At 36.8% G+C, this 19,821-nt stretch overlaps 1 protein-coding gene across 16 annotated transcripts in view; it reads right to left on the reverse strand.

The window, feature by feature from the left end:
* CEP112 (centrosomal protein 112) overlaps window positions 1-19,821 on the reverse strand; it is a 551,317-nt gene that overhangs the window by 295,081 nt on the left and 236,415 nt on the right. For all 16 annotated transcript variants that reach the window (XM_031657708.1, XM_031657706.1, XM_031657712.1 and 13 more), the window contains one exon: window positions 822-929. In XM_031657708.1, coding sequence (XP_031513568.1) covers window positions 822-929 — 108 coding nt within the window. The remainder of the gene's footprint in view (window positions 1-821; window positions 930-19,821) is intronic.

The following is a 19,821-nucleotide window of genomic DNA, read 5'->3' on the forward strand; positions in this document are numbered from 1 at the left end:
TTTTAATTTGTAGACTGATTAGTCACCAAAAAGCAAACTCCATGAGAGAGGAGGCATGCTCTCTGTTGCTGTTCTCCCTCATACCATGGACAGCACCTGGCACATAGTAAGTACTCAGCCCTATTTCTCAAATTAATGGAGGTTTAACTAGTGCTGTGACAGGACAGAAGAATTACTGACATTGTTAGGATACTTGTTCCCACCCAGATCTCATGTTGAAATGTAATCCCCAGTGTTGGAGGTGGTGGATCATGGGGTGGGAGATGTTTGAATCATGGGAGCGGATCCCTCATGAATGGTTTGGGCCATCCCCTTGGTGATAAGTGAGCTCTCACTCTGAGTTCACGAGTGATCTGGTCATTTAAAAGTGTACGGCACCTCCTCGCTTCTCTCTCTCTGTCTCGCTGGTTCACTCGCTGGCTCCTGCTTTTGCCATGTAAGCTGCCTGCTTCCGCTTCCTTCTGCCTTGATTGGGAGCTTCCTGAGGCCTCTCCAGAAACAGAGGCCACTATGCTTTCTGTACAACCTGCACAACTGTGAGCCAATCAAAGCTCTTTTCTTAGAAATTACCCAGTCTCATCAATTACAATCGATGTTTCAATCAAACATTCAGATAAAACAAACTGTCAGAATAAACTTCAGTGGAGTGTTAAAATTCTGTTTACAGATTTTATTGAAACAAACATTATTTTAAATATGTTGGTAATAACAGCTCTTAGTAATATTTTCATTATGCAGATATTTTATGATAGCAATTTTTAAAAGAGAAAGTATATATGTATTTTAAAAATTCAATGGCAGCATCAAAAGGAAAGACCAACCTGTTGTTCATACCGCTGTCTGATGTCCTCCAGTTGCCATAAAAACTCCTTTGATTGTTTCTCACGAAGAGATTTGGATCTAGTTAGATCTGCCTCCACTTTTTCCATCTATAAAATTTAAAAATCAAATATTAATTTTTTAAACAAAAAATGTGTTCCATGTTTTTGTAATTTGTCCATTTGTTTAAATGACAGATTTTAAACACCTCACCAATAATAATGATGAATTTAAAGGTATTAAAATAATGAGACATTTATCAATTTATCTTAATACATTTTAATTATTTAAGGAGAGAAATTAAAATTGGTATATAATTGGCTAAATTCTAAAATTACAACAATAATGTAGTGAAAATATAATTTAGGATGTTCTAATATTTATTTGACAAAATTTAATTAAGCCCTTGGTATGTGCTGAATGAGATAAAATATTTCCAAATCATATCTCTGATAGGCGACTTATATCTTGAATATATAAATAACTCTTATAGCCCAATAATAAATGGATAATTAAACTCAATTTTAAAATAGGCAAAGAGCCTGAATAGACATTTCTCCAAAAAGATATACAAAAGGCCAAAAAGCATATGAAAAGATGCTCAACATCACTGTCTTTAAGCAACTACAAATTAAAACAAGAATGACATATCACTTCATGCCCCAAAGAATAGCAATAATAAAAAAAGACAAATAGTAACAAGTATTGGTGAAGATGTAGGAAGTCAGAACCTTCAACACTGCTGCTGGGAATATAAAATGGTATAGACATGCTGGAAGACAGTCTGTCTGACAATTCCTCGAAACGTTAAATAGAGTTACCATGTGTCCCAGTAGTTTCACTCCAAGGTAAGAAATGAGAACATACATCCACACAAAACTTTGTCTACAAATGTTTATAGTAGCCTTATTCATAACATCCAAAAAGAGGAAACCACCCAAATATCCATCAGTTGATAAATGAATAAACAAAATGTGGTCTATTCTTAGAGTAGAATATTATTGTATTAGATCTAACATTTAAGTCTCTAATCCATCTTGAATTAATTTTCGTATAAGGAGTAAGGAAAGGATCCAGTTTCAGCTTTCTACTTATGGCTAGCCAATTTTCCCAGCACCATTTATTAAATAGGGAATCCTTTCCCCATTTCTTGTTTTTCTCAGGTTTGTCAAAGATCAGATGGCTGTAGATGTGTGGTATTATTTCTGAGGACTCTGTTCTGTTCCATTGGTCTATATCTCTGTTTTGGTACCAGTACCATGCTGTTTTGGTGACTGTAGCCTTGTAGTATAGTTTGAAGTCAGGTAGCGTGATGCCTCCAGCTTTGTTCTTTTGACTTAGGATTGTCTTGGCAATGCAGGCTCTTTTTTGGTTCCATATGAACTTTAAAGCAGTTTTTTCCAATTCTGTGAAGAAACTCATTGGTAGCTTGATGGGGATGGCATTGAATCTATAAATTACCTTGGGCAGTATGGCCATTTTCACGATTAATTCAAGATGGATTAGAGACTTAAATGTTAGACCTAATACCATAAAAACCCTAGAAGAAAACCTAGGTAATACCATTCAGGACATAGGCATGGGCAAGGACTTCATGACTAAAACATCAAAAGCAAAGGCAACAAAAGCCAAAATTGACAAATGGGATCTAATTAAACTAAAGAGCTTCTGCACAGCAAAAGAAACTACCATCAGAGTGAACAGGCAACCTACAGAATGGGAGAAAATTTTTGCAATCTACTCATCTGACAAAGGGCTAATATCCAGAACCTACAAAGAACTCAAACAAATTTACAAGAAAAAAACAAACAACCCCATCAAAAAGTGGGCAAAGGATATGAACAGACAGTTCTCAAAAGAAGACATTCATACAGCCAACAGACACATGATAAAATGCTCATCATCATTGGCCATCAGAGAAATGCAAATCAAAACCACAATGAGATACCATTTCACACCAGTTAGAATGGCAATCATTAAAAAGTCAGGAAACAACAGGTGCTGGAGAGGATGTAGAGAAATAGGAACACTTTTACACTGTTGGTGGGATTGTAAACTAGTTCAACCATTATGGAAAACAGTGTGGCGATTCCTCAAGGATCTAGAACTAGAAGTACCATATGACCCAGCCATCCCATTACTGGGTATATACCCAAAGGATTATAAATCATGCTGCTATAAAGACACATGCACACGTATGTTTATTGCGGCACTATTCACAATAGCAAAGACTTGGAATCAACCCAAATGTCCATCAGTGACAGACTGGATTAAGAAAATGTGGCACATATACACCATGGAATACTATGCAGCCATAAAAAAGGATGAGTTTGTGTCCTTTGTAGGGACATGGATGCAGCTGGAAACCATCATTCTCAGCAAACTATCGCAAGAACAGAAAACCAAACACCGCATGTTCTCACTCATAGGGGGGAACTGAACAATGAGATCACTTGGACTCAGGAAGGGAAACATCATACACCGGGGCCTATCATGGGGAGGGGGGAGCGGGGAGGGATTGCATTGGGAGTTATACCTGATGTAAATGACGAGTTGATGGGTGCTGATGAGTTGATGGGTGCAGCACGCCAACATGGCACAAGTATACATACGTAACAAACCTGCCCATTATGCACATGTACCCTAGAACTTAAAGTATAATAATAATAAAATAAAATAAAAAAGAATATTATTCAAACATAAAAAGGAAAGAAGGATTAATACATGTACTTTGGGAGGCTGACGCAAGAGGATCGCTTGAGCCCAGGAGTCCGAGACCAGGGTAGGCAACATAGTGAGACTGTGTCTCTGCAAAAAAGAAGAAAATCAGCCGAGCGTGGTGGCATGTGCCTATAGCCTCAGCTATTCGAGAGGCTAAGGCAGCAGGATTGCTTAAGCCCCAGAGGTTGTAGCTGCAGTGAGCCATGACTGCCCCACTGCATTCCAGCCTGGGAAAAAGAATAAGATCCTGTCTCAAAACAAAAATTAATTAAAAATAGGAAAAAAAAAACTAACACATGTTTTAATATGGATGAGCCTTGACAGCATTAAGCTAAGTGTCACAACAGATCACATACTGTAGGATTCCATTTATATTAAATTTCCAGAATAGGCAAATGCATAGAAACAGAAAACAGACTAGTGGTTGCCTAGGGTGAGATGGCGATCTGAGAGGGTAACTGCTAAAGGATACGGTGTTTCTTTTGGGGAAGATGAACATTTTCTAAAATTGACTGTGATGATGGTTACATAACATCCTGAATACAATTTTAAAAACTACTGAATTGTACACATACAAGTGAATTGTTGGTACGTGAATTTTATCTCAACAAAGCTGTTATTAAAAAAGAAAATAGAAAAAGGAAAAGTCAAAGATTCCACCACACCCAAGAGGCCTCACTTAATCCAATCCCAGTGACCTCTCACAGCTCACCTTTACTGCTCTATCCCACCACCACCACCACAGTCCACCTACCTGCTGCCCAGGCCTATAATGTGTCAGAAGTGCTCTCACCTTGGGGGCAAGAGGTTCTGCCTGATAGTCATACAGCACTTTCTCAAAGTATTGAGGCTTTGTTTAGCATCACCTTTGTATCGAGACCTCCCAGACCACTCAATTTTAAATTGAACATTGCAATTCCGCAGCCCCTAAGTCCACCTAGTTCCCCTTTCCCTGCTTTGCTACCCTTTTGTTCCACAGGATATATTACCTTCAGATTCACTATATAATCTACATCTTCATTAGGGCTGTTTGTAATGTCTCTCTCCCCCAGTGTAACATCACCCCATGTCCACTGTCATCAGTGAAATAGTATCAACCATTTATCACAGTGCCTGGCACATATAAATACTAATCAAATGAAAACAAAGATTGCACAGTGCACCCAACTTGGTTCAAGACTTGCTGAATTTACAATTTTCAACATTTAGTTCCAAATTCTTTAAAACACACACAAAGTAAATAAAAGCATGTTGGATCTAACTTTTTCTATCACTTTGTCCATGTTATGATCAGATGTTTGTTTACATGCAATGAGAAAGAGATGTTCTTACAGTCATGAAAAAGCTCTCCATGTCAACAACATGAAAACGATGTCTTTTATTCAAAGCAATGCAGTATTTTATTTGTCTTTAAACCCCTGCACATTTGGGTATAACTTAAGACAATATTTTTTGTCTGAGGCAATTACCAGTTAACGCAGCAACCATTCTACCACTGGCTACTTTATATTACTTATTATTCTGCTTCACTGGTATGTGGAACTACTTCTACTTTGTTCAACTTGTACACAATGCCTTCTTTCAGGTTACCTTTTGGTAAGCACTAAGATTAGTTAAGACATGAATATTGGAGGAAATGAACTATGAAAAATGCTTCTTTCACAGTTTTCCACAATATATTTGAAAAAAACATTTCAATGCATTTATTCAGACATGATTAGATTTTAAGGTTCTAGGAACAAAGATGTTCAGTGAAAGGCAACCAGTTTCACTGCATGAGAACAAAATGCGTATTACCACCCACTACTGTGTCTAATAGCACATTCCAGCTTACGGTTCTTACACTGAAGTTTGAATACCCTCTAGATTATGGCATGATATTTAGCACCCAACTATTTCTTTGTAAATTCCAAGGACTGCAATCCTGAAAACATTAAGTCACCAGCGTAAAATTCAATTAGAGTTCTAGGATTACTGATTCATAGGTAATTAGTATTGTGGTCAAGAATAAATTTAAGGAATGATTAAAGGAAGCACAGTCAAGCACACTTTGGTTTTTTGTTTCTAACTCAAGACTTTAGTTTCAAGGCTCTCTCTCCTTCAATGCTTTTCATATTGAACCTCAAGTGGGAGGCTCCTTAATCTGTCCTCAGCAATCCAGACTCCAATACCCTTGACATTTTCCAAGCAAGCCATGGTTGTTCTGGATTCTAGGGCCTTTTGTCCATCATACTATCCGTAGGTCATTTTTTTTTTTTTCATCCAGTCAGTCTTTTCAAAGTTGACTCAAGTTTCTCTTCCTCTCTAAGGTGTTCTTTAATCCCACTAACTGAATAAATGCCTTCCTTCTCTATATGCTCTAGGACTTAACATCTTTATTCTCCTAGCACATTGTGCATTTCTCTATAAAATGGAAATGTTTCAAATGTGTAAGCTTTGTTTAGTAATCCAGATAATGAACCCACAAATATAAGAACTATGACAAGTCTTTCTTTTGCATATTTACTAAATAGCTGTCATGGTATGCGAAGTAAAGATGTATTAAATTCTTAAGGATGAGGAGGAGGGACATCAGCAAGATGGTGGAATAAAAGTTCCCCAGCTCCAGTCTATCTCATAGAAATCCAACTGGCAACCATTCACAGACAAGAAAACCTTTGTGAATATTCCAGAAATTGGGAGTGAGTCTGAGACATGCTCTTGGATCACAGAACTGACAAAAGTCACATTACAAAAATAATAGAAATGGTTTCACATTGACTGTATCGTCCCCTCCCACAAACCACCATAGTGCCACACAGAGAGGATTCCCCTAAGCCCATGGTTTCTACAGTGAGAAAGAGATCTGGAGGTGAATATCCAGCTTTCCCAGGATTCCAAGATGCCTGGCAGGAGGCCCACTTCTGCCTTGCCTTAAAAGGAACATTGGGAGTATTAGCAGGGCTAGAACATCTGAGATCAGCTAGAAACAAAGAAGAGAAAATGGAGCTCACAGCAACCTCTGCATTCCGGCCAGTGGAGGCACCCAATCAGAGAGACCAACAAATAGCATCACTGAGCAGGAAGCACGGTTGAGAGATCTGCCAAGCTCAAGTCCCTAGCCAGATCTGCCACCCAGCCTCGGAGCTTGGCATACTTCCCCAGGCTGAGAGGCAAGCCCAGATCCCTGCATTATCTGCAGAGCAGAGCATGTAGTCCAATCCAATCATAGCAGTGATTTCCCCTGTCCAGCATTGGAGCGAGGCAAGCCCAAAACTACACATAACTGTGGGCACAGCATCTGGCTTTGCCCATCTGAGTGGCTGGCTGAGCAGCAACCCCAGAGACCTTGCCAGCATTGGAGTCCAACCTTCAGCCCCATCCAACTACAGATTTCAAACATGAGTACCACCATGCCAGGGAACCCAGACTGCAACCCTGCCTAATCAGAGATTATCACAGAGCCCAGCCAGCAGCTGTGCTTGATTGTGCAGCCTAGCCAATGGTCTCACTGGACTATGAAGCACAACCAGAAGCAACACCTGACTTCACAGAACAGGCAGCAGCCCGTTGTAATTAAAGAACCCAATAGCAAAATCTGCTTGCTCATGGTCACTATCAGCTGGTCCATCCAGAATCTTAGGCTAGACTAAATATTGAAAGTGTCCATCCCCACCAAAGGACATCTGCAAAGGCCAAAAGAGGAAGCCAATTCATCAAACGCACAGACACCAAGGTAAGAACACAACAATTACAAAAAAATCAAGGAAATAAACACCACAAAAAGAAACTAAGAGAGAAACCTCCAACAATGATCCCTAAAAATATGAAGGTCTACAAAATGACTGACAATTCAGAATAATCCTTCTAAGAAGATCACGGATGTATTAGTTTGTTCTTGCATTGCTATAAAGCCCTGAGAGTGGATAATTTATAAAGAAAAAGAGGTTTAATTGGCTCACAGTTCAATAGGCTGTACAGGAAGCATGATGCTACCATCTGCTCAGTTTCTAGAGAGGCCTCAGGAAACTTATAATCATGGCAGAAGGCAAAGGGGGAACAGGTGGATCACATGGCTAGAGCAGGAGCAAGAGAGAGAGAGTGAGGGCGAAGGTGCTACACACTTTTAACAACCACTAGATAGTGATAGTGAGAACACCCTCACTATCACAAGAACAGCACCAAGGGGATGATGCTAAATCATTCATGAGAACCCACCCCCATGATTCAATCACCTCCCACCAGGCCCCAACTCCACTGGGAATTACAATTTGAAATGAAACTTGGTTTGGGACACAGATCTAAACCATATCAACAGAATTATAAGAAAATATGGATAGAAAAGTAAAACTTGAAAAACAATATACAGACAAAAGAATTAGTTTGACAAAGGAACGGACACTACTTTTAAAAACAGAAATCCTAGAGATAAAGAATACAATAACTAAACTGAAAAATTTTATTAAAAGCTTGAACATCAGGCTCAAACAAATAGAAGAAACAATGAGTGAGTTCAAAGACAGGACATTTAAAATTATCGAGTCACAGGATCAAAAAGTAAAAAGAATAAAGAAGGCTTATGAAAATTATGGGACACCATCAAGAGACCTAACTTTTATATAATAGGAGATCCAAAGGAGAAGAGAGAGAAAATGCCCCCCAAAAAAGCATATTTAAGAAAATAATGCCTGAAAGCTTCCCAAATCTGGAGAAAGATGCCAATATCAAGATACAGAAAATTCAGAGGTTACAATCGAATTCAACCCAAAGAGAGTTCACCAAGACACATCATAATCAATTATCAAAATCAAAAACAAAGAATTCTGAAAACCAAAAGAGGAAAGATACGTATCACATACAAGCGAGTTACAACATGGCTATCAGTAGATTTCTCAGCAGAAACCCTGCATGCCAGGAGACAGTGGGAAGATACATATTCAAAGTACTGAAGGAAAAAAGCTCCCAATCAAGAATACTTTACCTGGCAAAGTTATCCTTCAGAAATAAGAGAGAAGTAAAATCTTCCCTCACCTCCATCTTCCCCCCAAAATAAGGGAGGTCATCACCATGAGCCTCGTCTTACAGGAATTACAAAAAGGAGTTATTTAAGCTAAGAAACAGTTACTTTCATATGTTAATAACAAAAACATATGAAAGTAAAAAACTCAATGGTATAAATAATACATAGTTATATTCAGAATACTTTAGTGCTATAAATACTGTGTGTAAAGCAATTTTATCTCTAGTATGATGGTTAAAAAACAAAACTTTAAAAAGCAACTGTAACTACAATAAATTGTGAAGGGAGGCCAGGTGTGGTGGCTCATGTCTGTAATCCCAGCACTTTGGGACGCTGAGGTGGCCAGATCACTTGAGCTCAGGAGTTCAAGACCACCCTGGAAAACATAGTAAGACACTGTCTCTACTAAAAATACAAAAATTATCTGGGCACAGTTGCGCGTGCCTGTAGTCCCAGTTACTCGGGAGGCTGAGGCATGAGAACTGCTTGAACCTGGGAAGCGGAGGTTGCGGTGAGCTGAGATTACACCACTGCACTATGGCCTGGGTGACAGACCAAGACTCTGTCTCAAAAAAATAATTGTTAAAGGATACAAATTATAAAAAGCTGTAAATTGTGAACTCAAAAACATAAAATTAAGGGAGAATTAAAGTGTACAGTTTTTATATGCAGTAAAGTTATTTATCATCTTGAAGTAGCATGTTGTAAGTAGAAGATGTTTTATGTAGTCTCATGGTAACCACAAACTAAAAATCTATAGTAGTTACACAAAACATAAAAAGAAAGGATTCAAAGCATATCCCTATAGAAAATTATCAAACTGCAAAGAAAGATAGCAAGTGAGGAAGAAAAAAAAAAAGAATCAACAAAACAACCAGAAAATAAATTACAAAATGAAAGTACTGAGTTCTTACCTATCAATAATGACTTGAATATAAATGAACTAAATTCTCCAATCAAAAGACTTAAAGTAACTGGGTAAAAAAAACAAAACTCAACTATATGTTTCCTGCAAGAGACTCATGTCATGTTTATGGACACAAATAGACTAAAAGTGAAGGAATAGAAAAGATATTTTGTGCAAATAGAAATGAAAAGAGAGCAAGGGTAGTTATATATTTAAATTGGATAAAATAGAGTATATTAGTCCGTTCTCACACTGCTATCAAGAAATACCTGAGACTGGGCAGTTAATAAAGGAAAGACATTTAATTGACTCACAGTTCAGCATGGTTTGAGAGGCCTCAGGAAATTTACAATCATGGTAGACGGCAAAGGGGAAGCAAGGCACCTCCTTCACAGGGCAACAGGACAGAGTGAGTGTAAGCAAAGGAAATGCCAGATGCTTATAAACCATCAGATCTCATGAGATTCACCCACTATCAAGAGAACTGCATAGGGGAAACCACCCCTATGATCCAGTTACCTCCACCTGGTCCCACCCTTCATTTGTGGGGATTATGGGGATTACAATTTGAGGTGATATTTGGGTGGGGACATAGAGCCAAACCATATCATAGAATTTAAGTCAAAACTGTAAAATGAGAAACAGAAGGTCATAATATACTGATAAAGCGCTCTACTCATCAAGAGGATATAACAATTCTAAATATATATACACCCAATATAATGGCACCTAAATACATAAAGCAAATATTCATAGATATGAAGGAAGAGATAGACTCTAATACAGTAACAGGAGAGAACTTCAATACTACACTCTCAGCAGTAGACAGATCATCCACATAGAACATCAATAAGGAAACAGAGTTAAACTACACTTTAGAGCAAAGGTACCTAAAAGACATATGCTCAGCATTCCATCCAACAGCAACAAAATACACTTACATCTCAAGTACACATTAAACATTCTGCAGAACAGATAATATGTTAGGCTACAAAACAAGTCTTAACAAATTTAAGAAGATTTAAATAATATAAAGTGTTTTTTCAATCACAATGGTATGAAATTAAAAATCAATAACAAGGGCCAGACGCGGTGGCTCATGCCTGTAATCCCAGCATTTTGGGAGGCTGAGGCGGGCAGATCACGAGGTCGGGAGATCGAGACGGGCAGATCACGAGGTCGGGAGATCGAGACCATCCTGGCTAACATGGTGAAACCCCGTCTCTACTAAAAATACAAAAAATTATCCAGGTGTGGTGGTGGGCACCTGTAGTCCCAGTCACTTAGGAGACTGAAGCAGGAGAATGGCCTGAACCCAGGAGGCGGAGCTTGCAGTGAGCCCAGATCGCACTACTGCACTCCAGCCTGGGCAACAGAGCGAGACTCCATCTCAAAAAAAAAAAAAAAAGAGAAGCCTTGGAAAATTCACAAATATGTGAAAATAAACAAAATACTCCTGAACAACCAATAAGTCAAAAAAAATCAAAAGATAAACTTGAGACAAACAAAAACGGGACACAGGATACCAAAACTTACGGGATATAGCAAAAGGAGTTCTACGAGGGAAATTAATGGCCAAAAAAACACCTGTATCAATTTTTTTAAAAAAATAAAAACAAAGGCAAACCTCAAATCAACAACCTAATGTTATACTTCAGAACTAAAAAAAGAAAAAATGAACTAAGCCTAAAGTTAGGAGAAGGAAGGAAGTCATAAAGATCAGAGCAGAAAAAAATGAAAGAGAGACTAGAAAAACAATAAAAAAAATCAATGAAACTATGAGTTGGTTTTTCAAAAAGATAAAATTTATAAAACATTAGCTAGACTAAGAAAAAAAGAGAAGACTCAAATAAATAATATCATAAATGAAAGGGCAGAGTTTAAAACCGATAATATAGAAACACAAAAACAAGGGAGAATTATGAACCACTATATACCAACAAATTGTATAGCTGAGGAAATGGATGAATTCCTACACATATAGAACCTACCACGACTGAGTCATGAAGAAATAGAAAATCTGAACAGACCAGCAATGACTAAGGAGACTGAATCATTAACAAGACACTTCTCCACAAAGAGAAGCTCTGGACATGATGGCTTCACTGCTGAATTATACCAAACATAAGAAGAACTAATACCAATTCTGCTCAAACTCTCCCCAAAAAACTGAAGTAGAGGGAACACTTTCAAACTCATATCATAAGGCCAATGTTACCTTGATAACAAAAAACACAAGGACACAAGGAAAGAACATTAAAGGCCAATATCCCTAATGAACATAAATGCAAAAATCCTCAAGAAAATACTAGCAAAAAAAAAAAAAACCCTGATTCAATGACACATTAAAATGATCCACTAACCATGATCGAGAGGAATTTATTCCTGGGATGCAAGGGTGTTTCAACACATGCAAATCAATAAATGTGATACAACACATTAATAAAATGAAGAACAAAAACCATATGATTATCTCAATAGATGCAGAAAAATCATTTGCCAAAATTCAACATCATTTCATAATAAAAACTCTTAACAAATTAAGTATAGAAAAAAAATGTACCATAACATAATAAACACCATGTATGACAAGCCCACAGGTAAAATCCTACTCAATGGTGAAAAGCTGAAAGCTTTTCTTCTAAGATTTGAAATTAGACAAGGATGTCCACTCTCAACACTTATTTTCAACATAGTACTGGAAGTCCTAGCCAGAGTAATTTGGCAAGATAATGGGGAAAAAAGGCATCCTAGTAGGAAAGGAAGAAGTAGAATTGTCTCTGTAAGCTGACGACATAACCTATATACAGAAAACCCTAAGGATTCTACACACAAAAAAAACTGAATTGATAGATGAATTCAGTAGAGTTGAATAAAATCAACATTCAAAAATCATCTGTCTCTATACAGTAGTAACAAACTATTCAAAAAGAGTTGTGTGGGTTTTTTTTGTTTGTTTGTTTGTTTTTTTGAGATGGAGTCTCACTCTGTTGCCCAGGCTGGAGTGCAATGGCAAGATCTCGGCTCACTGCAACCTCCGCTTCCCAGGTTCAAGCATTTCTCCTGCCTCAGCCTCCTGAGTAGCTGGGATTATAGGTGCTCGCCACGAAGCCCAGCTAATTTTTGTATTTTTTGTAGAGATGGAGTTTCACCATGTTAGTCAGGCTGGTCTCGAACTCCTGACCTCAGGTGATTCACCTGATTACAAGTGTGAGCTACCACACCCAGTCCAAAAAAGAATTTTTTAAGAATCTCATTTATAATAGCAACAAAAATAAAATAATTAGTATTCATTTATCCAAGGAGGCAAAAGATGCATACACTGAAAGCTATAAAACACTGATGAAAGAAATTAAATAAAACATGAATAGAAAGATATCCTGTGTTCTCGGATTGGAAGAATTAATAGTGTTAAAATGCCCATACTACCCAAAACAATCTACAGATTCAAGCAATTCCTATCAAAATGCCAATGTCATTTCTCACAGAAATGGAAAAACCAATCCGAAAATTTGTATGGAACCACAGAAGACTCCAAATAGCCAAAGCAATCTTGAGCAATAAATAACAACAACAACAAAGCTGGAGGCATCACACTACCTGACATCAAAATATACTAAAAAACTGTATTAATCAAAACAGCATGATATTGGCACAAGAGCTGATACATTAGCCAGAGGAACAGGATAGAGTTCAGAAATAAACTCATCCATTTACAGACAATTGATTTCAATAAAGGTGCCAAAATTACACAATAGGAGAAAGGATGGTCTCTTCATTAAATGGTATTGAGAAAAGTGGCTATTCATATACAGAAAAAAATGAAATTGGGTTTTTATCATATACCATAAAAAATAATATACTCAAAATGGATAAAAGACTTAAATATAAAAGTTGAAGCTATAAAACTACTAGAAAATACAGGGGGAAAGCTTCCTGACATCAGTCTTAGCAAAGATTTCTTGGATATGACAATAAAAGCACAGGCAACCAAGAGAAACACAGACAAACGGGATTACATCAAACTAAAATGTTTCTGCACAGCAAACTAAACAATCAACAAAGTAAAGAAACAATCTACAGAATGAAAGAGAATATCTGCAAACCATACATGTGATAAGGGATCGATATCCAAAATATATAAAGAACACAAATAACTCAATAGCAAGAAAAATAAATTGATTAAAAAACAGGCAAAGGACCTAACCAGATATTTCTCAAAATAAGACATAAAAATGGTCAACAAGTTGATGGAAAAAAATGCTCAACATCACTAATTAGGGAAATGCCAGTTCAAACTACAATGAGATATCACTTCACAACTGTTAGAATGGTTTTTATCAAAAAGATGAAAGTTAACAAGTGCTGCTGAGGATGTGGAGAAAAGGGAACCCTTGTACACTGCTGGTGGAGATGTAAATTAGTATAACCACTATAGAAAACATATGGAATTTCCTCAAAAAACTAAAAATAGAACTACCATTTTTTGATCCAGCAGTCCCACTACTCAGCATGAATCAAAGGAATTGAAATCAGAATTTCAAAGAGATATATACACTCCCAAGTTTATTACAGCATTATTCACAATAGACAAGATATGGAATCAACCTATGTATCCACTGAAGGATAAAGGGATAAAGAAAATGTGTTATGCATATACCTTGGAATACTATTCAGCCTTGAAAAATAAGGAAATTCTGTCATTTGTGACAACACGGATAAACCTGGAGGACATTGTATTAAGTTGTATTAAGCTAAATAAGCCAGGCACAGAAAGACAAAATAGCATGCTTTCACTTACAGGTAGAATCTAAAAAAGTCAAACTCAGAAGTACAGAGTACAATGATAGTTAGGAGAGGCTGGGCAAGAGTGGGAAAAGAGAATTGGGGAGATATTGTTCAAACGATACAAAGTTTCATTTAAACAAGAAGAATACTTTCTAGTGATCAACTGCAGAGCATAGTGACTATAGTTAATAATGTATATTTCAAAATTGGTAAGAGAGTATATTTCAAATGTTCACCACAAAAAACAAGTAAGTGAGGTTATGGCTATGTTAATTAGCTTGTTTTAAGCATCTACATTGTGCGTGCGTGTGTGTGTGTGTGTATTTTGATATGTATGTCAAAATACCACATTGTATCTCATAAATATATACAATTATGATTTGTCAATTAAAAATATAAAAAATTAAAATTAAAATTATTTGGGGTCACAAAATCTCTTAAGGATGAATGAAATGGTAAGCAAAAGTAATACAGGAACTAAAAATAAGGTAAATCAAGGATGGTAGGCCTGATATACTTAGTATTTTTAAGACAAATCTACATATAAAATTGGCTTTTGTTTCTTTTACTTCGGGCAAGTTGAAATATTAAAAATAAATAATAAATGTTAAAATATTTAAAATGTTAAACAATTAAATACTTAAAATACAAGAATTTTATGTACTCAAAGTTGGTAAAAATAGATTATCTTCTATCTAAAAAATTTAAAACACATTAAAAGGCTTTTGCACCAAAACATTTTTTAAAATTCAAAGTAAATAACAACTGATATTATAAAATAAAATACACGTTATTTTAGATGATACTGACCGAAAATGCTAGACCCCATTCCATTCTCTTTCACAATTTAACAAAAATTCAAAAATCGTCTTATAAAACAGTTTGTAGAAAAACACAGCGTTCTCAGTTACCATAGATACACAACATTCTGCTTCATCATGCATCATTCCATATTCTATTCAACTTCAAGTAAAAGAAATAAATAAAGGAAACTCCTTTATTATGTAACACATATGCCAAAAAATCTATGCCAAAAAAGGTACAGAAAAGGGTTTGAGTGCATTTTTGTGGCTGTTTAGTGTTCAAAGAGAATAAAGTGTGTTAGTTTTTTCGTTTTTTTGTTTTTTGTTTTTTTTTGAGACAGTGTCTCACTCTGTGGCCAAGCGATACAGTTAGAGTGCAGTGGCATGATCTCAACTCACTGCAACCTCTGCCTCCCAGTTAAAGTGATTCTCCTGCCTCAAGTCGTCTGAGTAGCTGGGATTACAGACAGGTGTGAGCCAGCACACCCGGCTTTAAGTGTATTAGATTTTCCTGATACGGTGCCTCAAGAATTACTTTTTGGTATATGTAAGAGAAAGCCCACATATCCATAGCTTTAACCACGGGTCCCCAACCCCTGGGGCCATGGATTGGTACTGGTCCTTGGCCTGTGAGGAACCCTGCATACAGCAGGAGGTGAATGGTGGGGTGAGAGAGCACTACTGCCTAAGCTCCGCCTCCTGTCAGATCAGTGGTGGCATTAGATGCTCACAGGAGCCCGAACCCTATTGTGAACTGCACATGCGAGGGATCTCGGTTGTGCTCTCCTTATGAAAATCTAATGCCTGATGATCTGAGGTGGAACAGTTTCATCCGGAAACCATCCTTCTGGTCCGTGGAAAAGCTGTCTTCCACAAAACTGGTACCTAGTGCCAAAAAGGTTGGGTACTGCTGGTTTAAATAGTATAGGTGCTTATTTTTTTTCCCTTATGTAACAAAAAGTTCAGAAGTAGTCTGCTACATCAGCAGCTCAAAGATGTCAGGGTAAAGGTCACCACAATTCAACCTTCTCCTAGTGGTTGCAAAATGGTTTCTGTAGCTTTGCACATCTGGAAAAGGAAAGGTAAAGGGTGAAGGGTAAAGACTGAAGGGCAAAGAGAAAGTATCAGGTGAGTTGAATCCCCTTTTAGGGGGCTTTCCTGCAAGTTCCTGCCGATAGCAAATTAATTATCCTATTTGCATCTCAACTCACTTAAACTACATTAAATGTCCAGCTCCATCTACAAGGTAAGATATAGTTTTAAAACTGTGTCTCATGTTGCCCTAAATAAAATCAAGGTTCTATTACTAAGAAAGTAGAAATGTATATTGGATGAGCATCTGGCAGTCTCCATCAGATACAGTCATAGTAAGTCACTGCTCTTTCTCCAGCAAAGTACTACTGTTATTATATTCTAAGTAATTTGACATATACAATTCATATTATGCAATTATGCAATTGTATATAAGTACACAATTCAAAATATATTTTGTTGTATTTAATACATATTTAAGGTGTAAGAAATAATCCTTCAAATATTTTCATATGTAGCTAGCTAGATACATAGATATGACTAGATAGGCAGGCTGGCAGATAGATATAAATGGCAGAAAGATAAACATTTATTTCTGTGCCTGGCTAAAGAATCAATTGGAACTAATGTTCTCAACAAGGAAAATCAATGACCATGTTAATTGATGATATCTGTAGTCCATTTGTGAAAGATAATCATTAATTGATATAATAAAGATAACATGTCTCATATGTATGTTAGTGTGGGTGAAGAAAGGTATGAAATAGGAGAGACAGGAAATGTAGAAATATTTCTAGACATTTAACTACATTACTAACATCATGAAAGTTTACCTAAACAAAATAACAAGCCTAATATATCTATTTGTTTGTCTGAAAAGGATTTTATTTCTCCTTCACTTATGAAGCTTAGTTGCCAGATAAGAAATTCTAGGTTGGAAATTCTTTTCTTTAAGAATGTTGAATATTAGCCTCCGATCTCTTCTGGCTTGTAGGGTTTCTGCTGAGAGGTCTACTGTTAGTCTGATGGGCTTCCCTTTGTAGGTGACCTGGCCTTTCTCTCTGGCTACCCTTAACATGTTTTTCCCTTAATGTCTACCTTGGAGAATCTGATGATTATGTGTCTTGGGGTTGATCTTCTCATGGAGTATCTTACTGGGGCTCTCTGAAGTTCCTGAATTTGAAGGTTGGCCTCTCTTGTTATGTTGGGTAAGTTCTCCTGGATGATATCCTGAAGTACGTTTTCCAACTTGATTCCATTCTCCCCATCTCTTTCAGGTACACCAATCAGACACAGGTTTGGTCTTTCTGCATAATCCCATAATTCTAGGAGGTGTTGTTCATTTATTTTCATTCTTTTACCTATAATCTTTTCTGCCTGTCTTATTTCAGCAAGATAGTCTTCAAGCTCTGAAATTCTTTACTCTGCTTGGTCTACTTACTATTGAGACTTGTCGTTGCATTGTGAAGTTCTATGCAGCCATAAAAAGCAATGAGATCACGTCCTTTGCAGGGACATGGATGGAGCTGGAAGCCATTATCCTCAGCAAACTAACACAGGAACAGAAAACCAAACACTGCACGTTCTCACTTGTAAATGGGAGCTGAACAAAGAGAACACATGGACACAGGGAGGGGACAGCATCAGGATAAATAGCTAATGCATGTGGGGCTTAATACCTAAGTGATGGGTTGACAGGTGCAGCAAACCACCATGGCACATGTTTACCTATGTCACACCTGCATGTCCTACACAGGTATCCCAGAATTAAAATCAAATCAAATTACATTTTTTAAAACTCCATTAATGATTAACTATTCTTCCCTGCTCAAAGCACTGCCCCTGATTTCATTATTTCACTACTTTCAAATAATCAGCTTTCATATATCCTTAGAATCATATTTCTTTATTAATACAAGAAAAGGAATAAAGTTAAATGGGTTATTATTACAGTTATTTTCATGAACATTATAATTGTGGCAGAATATCACTAACGTTTTGGAAACACAGTTAAAGAAATTAAAACTTTTTTTTTTTTTTTTTTTTTTGAGAAAGGGTCTTGCTGTGTCGCTCGGGCTAGAGTGCAGTGGCGTGAACATGGCTCACTATAACCTGAAATTGCTGGGCTCAAGTGATCATCTTACCTCAGCCTCATGAGTAACTGGGACCACAGGTGCATGCCATCTTACCAAGATACTTTTCAAATTTTTTGTCAAGATAAGGGGTCTCCCTCTGTTTCCCAGACTGACTCCTGGGCTCAAGTGATCATCTCACCTCAAAAGTTCTGGGATTATAAGTATGAGTCACCATGCCTGGCCAAAACACTTTCTTACAGATTAAAATAGTAAATTCCTTTTGGACAAGTATTAACATTCTAAAAATCATTTTATTGAAATATAATAAAGCTAAAGAAAAGGGAACATGGATGAATTTTCTCAAATTGAATCCCTCCATGTAACTAGCACTCAGGTCAATAAATTGTATCTCAGAAGTCACTACCTCTCCATCCAAGAATAACTTGCATTCACTAATTTTGTTTGGTTCTGTTTCTAATATAAATGGATTCATATAATAAAAACTGTTTGTGATCTTTGTGGCTGGTTTTGTTCAACTTTACATCTGTGAAATTCAAACATGTTATGAGGTAGAGTTGTAGAGTCTTCATTCACATTGCTGTATAGTATTCCATGGTGTGACTAGACCACAGTTTACTTGTTCATGTTACTTCTGATGGATTTGGGTATTTTCCAGTTTTTTTACTATTATAAATAATGCTACTATTAATATTCTAGTATATGTCTTTTGTCGAGTACATACATATTTCAGTAGGGCATATACGTAGGTGCAGAATGGCTGAGAATAAGGCACGCATATATTTAGTGTTCTTAGATATTGCCAAATAGTTTTCCAAAATGGTTGTACCATTTATATTCATATTAGTAGTATACATCAGTTTCATTATTCCACCATTCTTGTAAACACTTTTTATTTTCTGTTTCATTTAAGGCATTCCATTGGATGTATAATAGTATAGCACTGTTGTTTTATTTTTGCATTCCCCTGATGACTAAATAAACTAAGCCCCTTTTTATTTATTTTTTATTTTTGAGATGAAGTCTTGCTCTTGTTCAAGTGATTCTCCTGCCTCAGCCTCCTGAGCAGCTGGAATTACAGGCACCTGCCACCATGCTTGGCTAATTTTTGTATTTTTAGTACAGAGGGGGGTTTCACCATGTTGGCCAGACTAGTCTGGAACTCCAGACCTCAGGTGATCCGCCCGCCTCGGCCTCCCAAAGTGCTGGGATTACAGGTGTGAGCCACCACGCCCAGCCCTAAGCCTCTTTTTATATGTTAATTGGCCACTATGAAATCAACTTTTGTTAAATATCTGTTCAAGTATTTTACCCATTTGTCCATTTGAAGGCAGCCCTTATTGATTCATAGTTCTTTATCTATTCTGGGCATGAGTCTTTTGTTCAACATATGAATTTCAATTATCTTCCCCAACTTGGAGTGCCTTTTCACCTATGCACTGCTCTCTTCTGATGAACAGAAGTTCTTAATTTCAATGAAGCCCAATTTTAAAATATTTTGTTTTTTATGCCTTTTTGTTTCCTATTTAGAAAATCTTTACCTATTCCCAACTATCAAAAATGTTCCTACAACTTCTTTTGAAAATTTCATTGTTTTACCTTTTATTTGTATATTTACAATCCTTCTGGAGTTAATTTCATAAATGGGGTAAAATAAGG

The sequence above is a fragment of the Papio anubis genome, chromosome 17, assembly GCF_008728515.1.
Source record: "Papio anubis isolate 15944 chromosome 17, Panubis1.0, whole genome shotgun sequence".
NCBI classification, from domain to species: Eukaryota; Metazoa; Chordata; class Mammalia; order Primates; family Cercopithecidae; genus Papio; species Papio anubis.